This window comes from Pelophylax lessonae, assembly GCF_965119305.1.
Source record: "Pelophylax lessonae genome assembly, chromosome: 7".
NCBI lineage: Eukaryota > Metazoa > Chordata > Amphibia > Anura > Ranidae > Pelophylax > Pelophylax lessonae.
Window position 1 is genome coordinate 66,971,070 of NC_138774.1, and position 15,753 is coordinate 66,986,822.

The window sequence follows — 15,753 nt, forward strand, 5'->3', positions numbered from 1 at the left end:
GTAATTTTCCTTTCCTGGTGGTCTCCATGGCAGCCGGAGTTCCCACCCTCTGGTCTTGGATTCGGCTAAGATATGGAACACTGGCTGTGCCTGCAAGCTGAAATTTTATAGAGGGGGGTCCTATACCATTGGAGAGGAGGCGGGGTTAACCCACACGTAGGCTGCCATGGAGACCACCAGGAAAGGAAAATTACGGTAAGTATGATAGGAATTTTCCATTTTTTACCCTAATGCATTCCCTACATTAAGGAAAAAAAAAATTTTACAGCTTTCTGTTTTCCCTCATCTCCCTAAACACTTACCTGAATTCTCAATCAATCCAGCACTGTGCACAGCTCCATCTGTTCTCTCCTCTCTTCCTCTTCACACAGGGAGTTGTGCAGCAGCAGGAGCCATGGGCTCCTGTCAATCACACACTGTGAAAAGGAAGTAGAGGTGGGGCCAAGCCATGCTGTCTATGGGGTGTGGCTCCATAGACACACACGGCTCGGGAGTGAACACGCACGTGTGTCCCTGGAGCAAGGGGATTGCAATGGGAGCACCCGAAGAAGAGGAGGAGCCAAGATTGCCAGTGAGGGAACCCAGAAGAGGAAGTTCAGGGCCACTCTGTGTAATACCATTGCGCACCGCAGGTGAGTATGACATGTTTATTATTTTAATTTTAAAAATACCTTAGTAACCTCTTGGATGGATTCAAACACAAGCTTGTGTTTGACCCAAACTTTATCCCTACTGACTTATCCAGACGTCAACCTCGGCTGAGTCCACCTCCAGTATCATCTCCTCCTCCTCTGAACCATCATTGCACCACGTCACGAGAGACATCAGGATTGTTCATACCTGGTCTCAATGGATGTTCCCCGTCGCCCAGGCAAAGAGGCCTGACTCCAACTCTCCGACAACAACAGATAAGGAATGTGGTCATACTGACCGCTTCCTGTCTGAAAGCCATCTACAATCGGGTTTGAAGTCCATTTGGCCTTGGTTCCTGCAGCGAGTGATGTAGTGTGCACCTGGCCTGGCTGTTGATCGATCGAGTTTGGCATCCGATATGCTATTAATGACTTCTCTATAATTTGAAGGTCAATCATATTTGGTAAGCAGAATTGCCCCTTTCCTTGTCATGTGCACTTTTCACAGCAGTCGGTATAGGGATCTTTTTTGAAACATCAGTGTCCTTCTATATTCATGAACTTCATGTTGTTTTGTCACTGGACTTTGCCATTTTAGCTGGCGCTGCACCCTTTTTATATATTCTGAAGAAATCCCTGTGTGTTTGTCTGTGCCCATGTGCTGAAGTGGGTCTAATGGGAGTGTTTTCTTAAAGTGGTTGTATACCCCGCTTTGTTGTTTCTACCTACAGTAAAATGAATATCTTCTAAATGTGCACCGTATAGGAGATATTCACCCTGCATGTAACCGCTGGCGTCAGAGGCGCATGCGCTCTGAAATTCCGGCATATTTTGTGCCAGAACTTCAGAGCTTCTTGCCAGGAACCGAGAACTCCTGCACGCATGCGCGTAAGTGACGTCATCGCGGCTCTGGCCACTTACAGTGCCGGAGCCCCCAAACTCGAAATGCTGGGGGAGCATGTGACCAGGCGCCGCTGTGGGGGCTTCATTCTAAGGTAAGTATTTCATAATGTGCTATTATGCATCATATTATACCATTGTCTTGCAGGGGTTTTTTTTTTCTTTTTTTTTTTTTTTAGGATATACAACTGCTTTAATTATCAACTAGATGCTTTACCTGCAAAGCTCTAATGAGGAAAATGGCGGGGTCTGCATCCCTTTAGACGTGATTTCCTATTGGGAGCAACTCACCAAAAATGACATTTTTGTTGCAGGGGGTGCCTGTAATCTGACTTGTTTCTTAGTGCAGACTTCTGGGAAAATCAGTGAGCTAATCACACAAGCAGGAAATTACATATCTGGGGGTTGTTCAGTACACATTCTGTGTACAGAACACCTCCAGGTAGTCATATTGCATTTTACAGAAAATTACAGAGCTGCAGATTGAAAAGAAAAGGTAATTTTTAATAACATTCAATTACAATATGACTTGTGTCGCAGTTGTATACGCTATATCAGGGATAGACACGGACCAAGGCTGTGGCAGACATTTTCCAAAGCACAGACCTTAGTGAAGGACACCGTGGTACATTTCAAATTAAAATCATCAAAAAAAACTCTGTCTACTTTCTGGCCGGGTTCTACAAGTACAAATACATTTAAAATAAGGTCCTCAATAGATCCCCCTTTAGAGCAGGTCAGGGTCCCCCTGGATCCCCCTTTGGAGAAGGATCCCCATAGATCCCCCTTTAGAGCAGGGTCCCCATAGATCCCCTTTAGAGAAGGGTGCTCATAGAATCTATGGGGACCCTTCTCTAAAGCGGGATCTATGGGGATCCTTTTCTAAAGGGGGATCTATGGGGACCCTGCTCAAAGGGGGATCTATGGGGACTCTGCTCTAAAGGGGGATCTATGGGGACCCTTCTCTAAAGGTGGATCTATGGGGACCCTTCTCTGAAGGGGGATCTATGGGGACCCTTCTCTGAAGGGGGGTCTATGGGGACCCTGCCCTAAAGGGGGATCTATAGGGACCCAGCTCTAAAGGGGAATTCATGGGGATCCTGCTCTAAAGGGGAATCTTTGGCATAGGTTCCCTTTAGAGCAGGGTCCCTATAGATCCCCCTTTAGAGCAGGCCATGGTCCCCTTAGATCCCCCTTTAGAGCAGGTCCTCCCATAGGTACTCCTTTAGAGCAGGCCAGGTTCCTCCATAGATCTCTGTTATGATCCGATCTGGATATCTGGAGCTTATGAATAGGACACATCACACACACACACAGACTAAACGAGTTGCTCATGAGTCACGACAAAGCTGGGGCCCTGGCGGGCCAGGGCATGCTGCGCACACTGAGACCGACGGGCACGGCATGGGCAGGTTAGAGGAGGAGGTTCCTTCTGTTCTACTTCACTTTCTCTGTTTGAAGGTCAGGGCCTGGGGCAGGGCAATACGCAAGCAGTGAGCAGCAGTGCATCTGATTGGTTAGGATGCCTGCGGACATGATAGCAATTTTTAAATATCTCAATGGGGATCTCAGCTTAGAAAATAAGCTGTTCAGTCGAATGGATTGCATGAGGACTCGAGGGCATTCAATGCGATTAGAGGAGAAGAGTTTCAACCTCAGGCAACGTGGGGGGTTCTTTACTGTTAGGGCTACAAGATTGTGGAATTCTCTACCACAAGAGGTGGTTTCTGCGGGTAGTATGGTGGCTTTCAAAAGACTCTTAGACGTACATCTCAAGGATCAGAACATTCAGGGCTATGTGAGATGATTACAGCCACACACACCTACACAGGTTGAACTGGATGGACTATTGTCTTTATTCAACCTCACCTACTATGTAACTATGTAACCAGCGAGGGAGGTGGAAGTGGATGTTGCCTGTCACTGCGCTGCTGTGGACCCTGCCAGGACTGCTCACAGACACTAGTGTTCGTGTACGGACACCTTGCCGATCCCTGCACTATATTATTATTTCTTTATTTGTTTGTATTTTTTGCCACAAAAGTGGGGTTACCCTTTAATATTCAGTTCCATGTCAGAGCATGAAAAGTTCCAGAGTTATTAAACCACTCATAGCCAAAATACAACTGTATTGGCTTATATGAATATATGTGGGGCCGGTACAAGGGGGGGGGTGGAAGGGATGGATGTCCTGGGCGGAACAAATTACTGGAGGAAGGGGGGCGCAGTGGTAGGTGAGGTAGTGACAATGTTCTGCTACAATCTGGCTTGGCAGGAGAGTGGTTGGTGGGCGATGGGGGCAGGAGAGTGATTGAAGCTGTCAGAATTAAGCATTGATGTTGGGTGTGGGCAGGGCCATTATGCGGGGCTCCGCCCCTTTGTTCCCTGCATAGAAAGAGAGGCTCCTTGCAGAGAGAAGAGCCTGCCTAGCAGAGGCACGCTGGTGGCTGGCTGTGATTTGAGTCTGGCAGACAGCACAGCACAGCTCCCCCTCACTTTCCATGTATAGTGCTGGAGGGGAGAACATAAGCAAAACTTTACACAACTGTAGAGAGGTGACAGTGCAGGGGGTACCAGGGGTAGAGAGGTGACCGTGCAGGGGGGTATCTGAGGTAGAGAGGTGACAGTGCAGGGGGGTATCTGAGGTAGAGAGGTGACAGTGCAGGGGGTATCTGAGGTAGAGAGGTGACAGTGCAGGGGGTATCTGAGGTATAGAGGTGACAGTGCAGGGGGTATCTGAGGTAGAGAGGTGACAGTGCAGGGGGGTATCTGAGGTATAGAGGTGACAGTGCAGGGGGGTATCTGAGGTAGAGAGGTGACAGTGCAGGGGGGTATCTGAGGTAGAGAGGTGACAGTGCAAGGGGGTATCTGAGGTAGAGAGGTGACAGTGCAAGGGGGTATCTGAGGTAGAGAGGTGACAGTGCAGGGGGTATCTGGGGTAGAGAGGTGACAGTGCAGGGGGTATCTGGGGTAGAGAGGTGACAGTGCAGGTGGTATCTGGGGTAGAGAGGTGACAGTGCAGGGGGGTATCTGGGGTAGAGAGGTGACAGTGCAGGGGGTACCTGAGGTAGAGAGGTGACAGTGCAGGGGGTACCTGAGGTAGAGAGGTGACAGTGCAGGGGGTACCTGGGGTAGAGAGCTGACAGTGCAGGAGGGTATCTGGGGTAGAGAAGTGACAGTGCATAGGGTATCTGGGGTAGAGAGGTGACAGTGCAGGGGGTATCTGGGGTTAGTTTTAAAATGCATTTAGATTTGTTTTGTGTGAATATGGCAAGATAGTTTGATAAGTAATGATTTAAAAAAGAAAACACCACTTTTGGCCATTAGATGGGAAAATTTATTTTCTATGATACTAAGCACCATCATGTGGCCAAATGTGGTATTTTCTACAGTTTGGTTGAAAGCACACGCCACTGTGACAGTTAGCATTTATTGCATGCCTTAAATATTTAGGAAATGGATGGGTTTAGTTCCACTGTAAATTATATAAAGTTTATTACTCTCTCCTGTTATAACAATTCAACAGAAGTTCTCATAGATACTTTATAAGCCATTAAATAGCCCATCTGATATTTAGAAAATTTTGATGTGTGCTTGTAAATGCGCATCAGGTCTATGATTCCAGCAGTTTGGTCTTCAGGATACTAACCTTTGGGATGTGGTAGCCTCTGAATGTTGTGTCCTGGCTGGTGGCACGTGGGAGCCCCAAGGGCACAATGTCAGCAAATCTCTGAATCTCGTGTATCACTGCATCTGTGTACGGCATGTTAATTCTATCCTCCACTGAAGGACATCGGCTCTGGCCAATCACAAGATCAATTTCCTCTTGGATCTTCTCTGTTGGAACATACAGTCACACATTGTTTCAAAGGGTTTGTGACGATCTGACAATACAGTGTAAGTATTACTTGTGAGTTTATTATGTGATAGCTGTCATTTTAATGGCAGAATAGAATAGGCAGTACATAGAGTTCTATGGCAGAAATGAAAAGATGTTGTTTAACCACTTCTGGACCGGAAGAATTTGCCCCCTTAATGACAGGCCATATTTTGCGATTCGGCACTGCGTTACTTTAACGGACAATTGTGCGGTCGTGCAACGCTGTACCTCAATAAAATTGATGTCCTTTTTTTCCCACAAATTTGGTGGTATTTAATCACCTGTGTGATTTTTATTTTTTGCGGTATAAACAAAAAAAGAGCGACAATTCTGAAAAGAAAAAAAAAAAGCGGCGATCTGTGATTTTTTTGAGGGACTGCGACATTGCGGCGGATAGATCGGACCCCTGACTGACATTTTTGACACTTTTGGGGGGACCAGTGACATTACTACAGTAATCAGTGCTAAAAATATGCACTGTTACTATAATAATGACACTGGCAGGGAAAGGGTTAACACTGTGGGTGATCAATGGGTTAAATGTGTACCTAGCGGGCGCGTTTCTAACTGTGGGGGGGGGGGGCTTGTGAAATGATCACAGAGACCTGTGTTCCTATATAGAAGGATCACAGGCGCTCTGTGATCATTCCAGGGAGAAGAACTGTCAGCTGTGTTTACAACAGCTGACTGTTCTTCTCTCTCAGCAGGGAACAATCACGGGTATCAGGCGGCAATTGGAGCCCCCTGCCCCGTGCATCGGCTTCCCCTCTGACGAGCGGGGACGGAAGCGTGCCCCCTTCGGTGCCCGCTCGGCCCCTAGCTGCCTGAGCACAACAGGCGTATACCTACGGTGGTTTGCGCAGGAGCAGCTGCCTGCTGCAGTATAACTGTGGCAGGCAGTCGTAAAGTGGTTAAATAGCTTTTCCCCCTAACTGTGATACATTGGTCAAAGCACACAATGAGAAGGCTTTATGTAATCTGTTGCTATAGCAGAAAACTGCTGCTCTCTAAAGGAAATTATTTCCGTAAAGCCCACTATAGATGATTCGATTTGCTTTCCTGCAAACGCGGGTTGCAGAAAAGAAAATCGCTGGATTCCCCCTTCAACACAGTCGGAGCTTTTGCGTCCCCAGCAGGGAGTCACGGGAAACCATTCCTGCCAGGAGAACACAGTTATTATTGCTAGCGGCTATAGCCGCAGGCAATAATAGCATGTAAAAGCAGGTGTGCTAAACTGATGGGTGTCGACCAACCAAAGTGAAGTTGACCAAAATACCAATAAAGTGAACAAATGGTCACACAACTCTGGTGTATGTGATAGTTAATCTCAAATAGCTGTATCAACACTGTAAACAAAACCACACTCAAGTGAAAATAAATAAAGTATATGAAGTCCAAAGTAATAATCTCAATTAAGTTGACAAAAAGTCCAAGTGAAATCACCACTCCTCCTATACAGTGCAGTGGAGGTAACGGTGAAAAACAAAGGTGAAGGTGCATGAAAGTCCAAAACAAAATTCCCAGTGGAATGTGAAGAAATCCAGATAAGAAAAGTCCACTATAACTGTCAGGTGCAGATAATCCCATCACCGTGTTAAGGACTGGCCCCTTACCAGAAAGCAGAATATACAAGGGCGTATGTAACAACTCCAGATGTGAAATAGGTAACCAGGAGGGGATGTGAATCACTCAAGTGGGAGGATAAGCCTCTTACCAGACAATGGGTATTATAGAGCTGGGTGTTATACTCATAGATGGTGCCTGTCCTCTCTCCTGGGTATCCTCACTCTGGGCGATATCTCTCTGGTGCCAATGGTAATGTTCCCGCAAGTATCTGTATTTCACTTTGATCCAAAGTCCTCCATCCTCTTGCTTATTGGAAACATTGTAACATTGGATGACGAGATGGCGACACCTGCTGGACAGAGGCTGTAAAAGCAAACAATGCTTAACCTCCCATTTGAGTGATTCACATCCCCTCCTGGTTACCTATTTCACATCTGGAGTTGTTACATACGCCCTTGTATATTCTACTTTCTGGTAAGGGGCCAATCCTTAACACGGTGGTGGGATTATCTGCACCTGACAGTTATAGTGGACTTTTCTTATCTGGATTTCTTCACATTCCACTGGGAATATTGTTTTGGACTTTCATGCACCTTCACCTTTGTTTTTCACCGTTACCTCCACTGCACTGTATAGGAGGAGTGGTGATTTCACTTGGACTTTTTGTCAACTTAATTGAGATTATTACTTTGGACTTCATATACTTCATATATATACCCATCAGTTTAGCGCACCTGCTTTTTCATACACATATTTATCCCCATTTGGTTCTAAGGTTGCGGCTTTATTTGATTTCACATCCTGCGCACTTTTTTTACTTACACAAATAATAGCATGTAAGAATCCGGCATGTACCCAAGTCGGTTAATGGATCAACCTAGATACAATCAGCCTGCCCATGGGTGGTTTGAATCCCTGCTGAGCCAGCTTAGATTTGGACCACCTTTGGCCAGCTTTAAAGGCAATGTACACTTTAAAATGTTTTTTTTTGTTTGTATTTTTGTTTTAACTAGGTATTGGTGTAGTTACAGTGCCTTGCGAAAGTATTCGGCCCCCTTGAACTTTTCGACCTTTTGCCACATTTCAGGCTTCAAACATAAAGATATAAAACTGTAATTTTTTTGTGAAGAATCAGCAACAATTGGGACACAATCATAAAGTGGAACTAAATTTATTGGATATTTCAAACTTTTTTAACAAATAAAAAACGGAAACATTGGGTGTGCAAAATTATTCAGCCCCTTTACTTTCAGTGCAGCAAACTTTCTCCAGAAGTTCAGTGAGGATCTCTGAATGATCCAATGTTGACCTAAATGACTAATGAATAAATAAGTCTACGTATAAATGCACCTGCACTGTGATAGTCTCAGAGGTCAGTTTAAAGCACAGAGAGCATCATGAAGAACAAGGAACACACCAGGCAGGTCCGAGATACTGTTGTGGAGAAGTTTAAAGTCGGATTTGGATACAAAAAGATTTCCAGAGCTTTAAACATCCCAAGGAGCACTGTGCAAGAGATAATATTGAAATGGAAGGAGTATCAGACCACTGCAAATCTACAAAGACCTGGCCGTCCCTCTAAACTTTCAGCTCATACAAGGAGAAGACTGATCAGAGATGCAGCCAAGAGGCCCATGATCACTCTGGATGAACTGCAGAGATCTACAGCTGAGGTGGGAGACTTTGTCCATAGGACAACAATCAGTCGCATACCGCACAAATCTGGCCTTTATGGAAGAGTGGCAAGAGGAAAGCCATTCCGGGGCAAGGCGCAGACACCATGTCTCATTCTTGAGTGTCTCAGTCACGAGTGTTGCACAGTTTCACCACCGCAGTTATGAACTTTGATCATATCTTCTCTGCTTTATTACAGGTAATTGTCATCTGCTTCTGCTATCCATATGTACACCCTGCTCTGCCTATGAAACAGCTCTCCTTATATTTTTATTGGTAATTGTCATCTGCTTCTGCTATCCATACGTAAACCCTGCTCTGCCTATGAAACAGCTCTCTTTATATTTTTCTTGGTAAATGTCTTTGCTATCTCTCAACTTTTATATTTAATGTTAGTTCTTTAACAAATGAGCAACAACTGGTGACTGATTCAACCCCATTTAGCTTGAGTGATCAAGAGACTTACCGTATTTTTCGCCGTATAAGACGCACTTTTTCTTCCCCAAAACTGGGGGGGAAAAGTTGGTGCGTCTTATACGGCAAATACACATTTTGCCCGCTGCGTCCTGACGCCGCAATAGGGGCGGTGCCGGTGCGTGCGTTAGTCACGCACCGTCACCGGCCGATCTCCTTCCCGCCGGACCGAGAGAGCCGCCGCCCGCCATCAAAGAAGACAGAAGAGGACGAGAGGAGCAGCGCTGTGGACGGTTCCCGGAATCCCGCCGCCGTCAGAAGAAGAGGACGAGAGGAGCAGCGCCGTGGACGTCTCGCAGGCAGCCCAGGAAAGCAGGTAAGTGATTGAAGCTGACCTGTGCCATGCCTGTACCATCACCTGTGCCATGGCTAAACCACCACCTGTGCCATGCCTAAACCACCACCTGTGCCATGCCTAAACCCTCACCTGTGCCATGCCTATACCCTTACCTGTGCCATGCCTAAACCACCACCTGTGCCATGCCTAAACCACCACCTGTGCCATGCCTGAAACATCACCTGTGCCATGCCTAAACCACCACCTGTGCCATGCCTGAAACATCACCTGTGCCATGCCTGAAACATCACCTGTGCCATGCCTAAACCACCACCTGTGCCATGCCTAAAACATCACCTGTGCCATGCCTAAACCACCACCTGTGCCATGCCTGAAACATCACCTGTGCCATGCCTAAACCACCACCTGTGCCATGCCTAAACCACCACCTGTGCCATGCCTGAAACATCACCTGTGCCATGCCTAAAACATCACCTGTGCCATGCCTATACCCTCACCTGTTGATATAAAATATTTTACTGCAGTATTTGGTTCAAAATCTTTTTTTTCTAGATTTTCCTCCTTTAAAATCGGGTGCGTCTTATATGCCGGTGCGTCTTATACGGCGAAAAATACGGTAATTACCTTTTATGACCCTTGCCTGTGTCTGTGGTCTGGCTTTGTCCAGCTCTCTTCCCACATTCATGTGTTCCAAATCAGATCCTATATTGATCAATTGACAAATGCTTGCCTACTCAATCTCCCTATAAATTGAAAGCAGTCTATGGGGGAGGCGCAGATGGGGCAAGGCGCAGACACCATGTCTCATTCTTGAGTGTCTCAGTCACGAGTTTTTCACCACCGCAGTTTAACTACAGCATGATAACTAAAGCTGCATGAAGATATAACAAGAACTCTTTGGAAAGACTGCAAGTAAACCAGCACTCAACATTTAATTTAATCTATTTGAAGTCAGATTCCCACTTTCTATCCATAAACATGCTCCTTCTACTCTTCTTTCTCACATTGTTGTCTTCTATCTTCAAAATATCCTTACACTACCCCCTCTTCTCCACCCCACAGCATGCACATAGCACCCTCACTCCTGCCCTCTCCCTACCACTGTACCTATCACCTCCTTCAGTTGCTGAACCCACATGCTAACCTAAACACCAGGGCAATTAGACATGTGCGCTCATACACATTCCACTCCCATCTTGCCTTTCTCACCGTCCTTCTTCTTCTAGCCTCAGGGGACATTTCCCCAAATCCTGGCCCTCCATTTTCTTACTGCAAACCACATATCCGACACCCCTCCTCCTCTGAGAACAGCCGCAATCTATTCAGTTTAATTTCTGTCCCCCTGCTTCCTAAAAACAGCCCCTCATTCTCATGTGCCCTTTGGAATGCTCGCTCCATCTGTAACAAGCTCACATCTGTGAATGACCTTTTTATCTCTCATAGCTTTAACATCCCCGCCATAACTGAAACCTGGCTTCAAAATTTTGACTCTGCTTCTCCTGCTGCCCTCTCCTATGGTGGCCTCCACAGGAGTCACTCCCCCAGACCCAACGGACAGAAAGGCGGTGGAGTTGGATTCCTTTTATCCCCGCAAAGCACCTACAAAGTCCTTCCAAACCCTCCCTCTCTGTCACTCTCTTCTTTTGAGATGCACTGTATTCGTCTGTTTTCTCCCATTTCTTTAAGGATTGCAGCAATTTACCGGCCCCTGGACCAGCATCACGCTTTTTTGATGACTTTGCTGCCTGGCTACCCTATTTTCTCTCCTCTGAAATACCCACTATCATTCTTGGTGACTTCAACATCCCTGTCAATGTTAACAGCCCAGCTACAACTCAACTTCTCAACTTAACCTCCTCTTTTGACCTAACCCAATGGACACACACTTCCACTCACTCCAATGGTAATACCCTTGACCTTATATTCTCCCATCTCTGCTCTGCCGACAACCTCACCAACACCCCCTTTCCTCTCTCTAATCACAACCTCATCAGTTTCACTGTATCCTTGCCTCAAATCACCCATCCCCCAAAGCAGCAAACAATTACCTGTAGGAACCTTCGTCACTGTAACCCCTCTCTCCTCTATTCTGCTACTGACCACCTACATGACATAATCTCTCCCCTGTCCTGTTCTGACCTGGCCACCTCTGTTTACAACAGCTCACTCTCATCATCACTTGATGCACTTGCTCCTCTAACTACACGCAGAATCAAGCCCCGACCATTGCAACCCTGGCAAACTGAAAAGAGTAGAAATCTCAAGAGACGCTGCCGTGCTCTTTAACGACGGTGGCGCAAAACCAAATGCCTGCAGGACTTCACCCTGTATAAATATTCCCTCCTAACATACAATTCATGCCTCCATGCTGCCAAACAAGCCTACTTTGTCTCTCTTATTACTACCCTGTCATCCAGTCTCCGTCGGCTCTTCTCCACTTTTAACTCTCTGCTTCGTCCCCCACCCCCTCTACTCACTAACTCAATCACTGCCCAAGAGATTGCCAATCACTTCAAAGGTTGATGCAATACGTGAGGACATCGCCACTGTGCGCACATCTTCCCCACTCAACATACCTTGCCTAACAGTACAGTCAACACTCTCCTCCTTTGAACTGGCTACTACTGAAGAGGTTAAAAACATTTTCTCAGATGCCCGCCTAACCACCTGTTCCCTGGATCCTGTTCCCTCACAACTACTACAGACACCCTCTTATTCTATCCTATGCTCCCTTACTCACATCTTTAATCTCTCCCTCTCTAGTGGCACCTTCCCCTCCCCTCCCCTCTAAAACATGCGCAGATCACTCCCATACTTAAAAAGCCCTCACTGGACCCCACCAACCTCAACAAATTAAGACCCATCTCACTGCTCCCATTCACGTCTAAACTTCTAGAATGCTTAGTCTACAACCATCTCAGCTCCTACCTCAGAGAAAATAACCTTCTTGATCCCTTACAGTCTGGCTTTCGCTCACAGCACTCTACAGAAACTGCCTTACTAAAACTCATCAATGATCTACTAACTGCCAAAACCAATGGCCACTACTCCATACTCTTACTACTTGACCTCTCTGCAGCCTTTGACACTGTTGACCACCTGCTCCTTCTTAATAAACACTGTTCCCTTGGCCTCCAAGATTCTGCTCTATCTTGGTTCTCCTCCTACCTATCGCAGCGCTCCTTCAGTGTTACCCACAACTCTACCTCCTCCTCCCCATTGCCCCTTTCTGTGGGGGTTCCCCAAGGCTCTGTTCTTGGACCCCTCCTCTTCTCTATCTACACCGCCTCCCTCGTCACTTGATAACCACCCACGGTTTCCAATACCACCTCTATGCCGATGACACTCAAATCTATCTGTCTACTCCTCACCTCACTCCTTCAGTCTCCTCTCGCATTGCTAACTTACTTACTGACATATCAACATGGATGTCGCACCACTTCCTCAAACTAAATCTCTCTAAAACTGAGCTGGTAATTTTCCCCCCCGCCTGTGCCCCTCTCCATGACTTTTCCATCAAAACTAGTTATGCAACCATCAATCCCTCCCCTCATGCCAGGGTACTAGGTGTAATCCTAGACTCTGACCTGTCCTTTCAGCCCCAAATCCAATCATTGTCAAAAACTTGTAGACTTCACCTCCGCAACATCTCAAAAATTCGCCCCTTTTTAACAACTGAAACCACCAAGCTACTCATTCACTCCCTTGTTATTTCTCGCCTCGACTACTGCAACTCCCTTCTCATAGGCCTACCACTTCATAGGCTATCCCCTCTTCAGTCCATCATGAATGCTGCTGCCAGGCTTATCCACCTTACCAACCGCTCAGTGTCTGCCTCCCCTCTCTGCCAATCCCTACACTGGCTCCCTATTGCCCAGCGATATAAATTCAAAATACTAACCATAACATACAAAGCCATTCACAACTCTGTCCAGAGCTACATCACCAATCTTGTCTCCAAATATCACCCAAACCGTCCTCTCCGCTCCTCTCAAGACCTCCTACTCTCAAGCTCCCTTGTCTCCTCCTCCCATGCTCATCTCCAGGAGTTCTCCAGGGCCTCTCCCATCCTCTGGAATGCTCTACCTCAACCTGTACGGCTATCTCCTACTCTAGCTGCTTTCAGGCGATCCCTGAAAATGAATCTCTTCAGGGAAGCCTATCACACCGCCAACTAATCTTCCATCAGCTCATTCCCTACTGTTACAACCTCTTGTACCACCTGCCCCACCCCATTAGATTGTAAGCTCTTCCGAGCAGGGCCCTCTTAATCCTCTTGTATTGTAACTGTATTGTCTCCCTCTAGCATTGTAAAGTGCTGCGTAAACTGCTGGCGTTATAGAAACCCTGAATAATAATTTCTTAAAGATATCTATAAAAAGTGTCATTTAAAGTTTGCCACAAGCCACCTGGGAGACACACCAAACATGTGGAAGAAGGTGCTCTGGTCAGATGAAACCAAAATCAAACTTTTTGGCAACAATGCAAAACGTTATGTTTGGCATAAAAGCAACACAGCTCATCATCCTGAACACACCATCCCCACTGTCAAACATGGTGGTGGCAGCATCATGGCTTGGGCCTGCTTTTCTTCAGCAGGGACAGGGAAGATGGTTAAAATTTATGGAAAGATGGATGGAGCCAAATACAGGACCATTCTGGAAGAAAACCTGATGGAGTCTGCAAAAGACCTGAGACTGGGACGGAGATTTGTCTTCCAACAAGACAATGATCCAAAACATAAAGCAAAATCTACAATGGAATGGTTCACAAATAAACATATCCAGGTGTTAGAATGTCAAGTCAAAGTCCAGACCTGAATCCAATCGAGAATCTGTGGAAAGAACTGAAAACTGCTGTTCACAAACGCTCTCCATCCAACCTCACTGAGCTCGAGCTGTTTTGCAAGGAGGAATGGGCAAAAATGTCAGTCTCTCGATGTGCAAAACTGATAGAGACATACCCCAAGCGACTTACAGCTGTAATCGCAGCAAAAGGTGGCGCTACAAAGTATTAACTTAAGGGGGCTGAATAATTTTGCACGCCCAATTTTTCAGTTTTTTTATTTGTTAAAAAAGTTTAAGGTCATTGTAGCCGTATTAGTGCACTTGCGACAGAGACAATTGAGTACTGCCTGTGATATTTTTTTTATTTGCACTAACACAATTTTTCAGGACAAGCTTTCGGGGTATGTCCCCTTCTTCAAGATCCAAGCAGTACTGATTCACAAAATGTTTAGCAGAATGGTAAAAAAAAAACACAAAATCTCTAAGCCAAAGGGAAAAAAAAGAGAAAACCAAACAAACATAAACAAATGTAACTGAGTAAGAAAACCCATATCTAAATTTAAGCCGTTATTTTTTGTGTCAAAAAGAAGTATCATTCTTAATTCAAACGTTTTCCTTCCCTGGATAGTTCTGAAATTCCCTTTAAGAACTAAAACATTGAGGTCTTCTATAGTGTGGTCCGGTTGAGAAAAATGATGTCCCACAGGTGTGCAGAAACTATATTCTTTATGTTCCTTGATGGTATGTCTGTGCAAATTCATCCTCGCTTGCAACTTCTGTCCTGTTTCGCCTACATAAGATCCTTTGCTACATCTTTTGCATTGGATGAGGTACGCAACATTACTGGAGGTGCAGTTGTATGATCCTGTTATATTGAAGGTCCCATTTGTGTGTGTGACACTTCTAGACAGATTGATCTGGTTGCACAGTTTGCAGCGTTTTTTGTGGCAGGGTTTGCTCCCATTATTTGTGACTTCATAACCAGAATGAAGTTTTCTGCTGATTAGTTTATGTCTGAGGTTGGGTGGTTGTCTGAAAGCCAGTATTGGAGGTTGTTGGAATATTCCTTTCAGAGTTTCATCTTCTGTTATGATGGGTTGTAAATCTTTGATTATCTTTCTTATCCCTTCTAGTGCTGGATTGTATGTGGTGACTAGAGGTACACGGTTATATGTTTTTTTCTCTTTGTATTGGAGAAGATTTTCTCTTTGGGTTTTCAAGGCTGTGTTTATGCTGGTGTTGATGGTTTTGTTTTTGTAACCTTTCTTACGGAAGGAGTTTGCTAGTGTTCTGAGATGTTTATCTCTGTCTTCTGGGTCTGAACATATTCGGTGGTATCTGATGGCCTGGCTGTGTATGATGGCCCGTTTAGTGTGTTGGGGGTGAAAACTGGAACTGTGGAGATAGCTGCATCGGTCAGTCGGTTTCCTGTATATTGAAGTATGAAGCTTGTCATCCCTGATGTATACTATGGTGTCTAGGAAGTTGACATGCCTGTTAGAATAATCCATTTTGAGTTTGATAGATGGGTGAAAGGTGTTG

At 45.7% G+C, this 15,753-nt stretch overlaps 1 protein-coding gene across 1 annotated transcript in view; it reads right to left on the reverse strand.

Moving 5' to 3' along the window:
• Positions 1 to 15,753, reverse strand: part of LOC309559485 (cytochrome P450 2C23-like) — a 101,150-nt gene that overhangs the window by 23,913 nt on the left and 61,484 nt on the right. Inside the window, exon 7 of the mRNA XM_082262759.1 lies at positions 5,182 to 5,369. Coding sequence (XP_082118885.1) covers positions 5,182 to 5,369 — 188 coding nt within the window. The remainder of the gene's footprint in view (positions 1 to 5,181; positions 5,370 to 15,753) is intronic.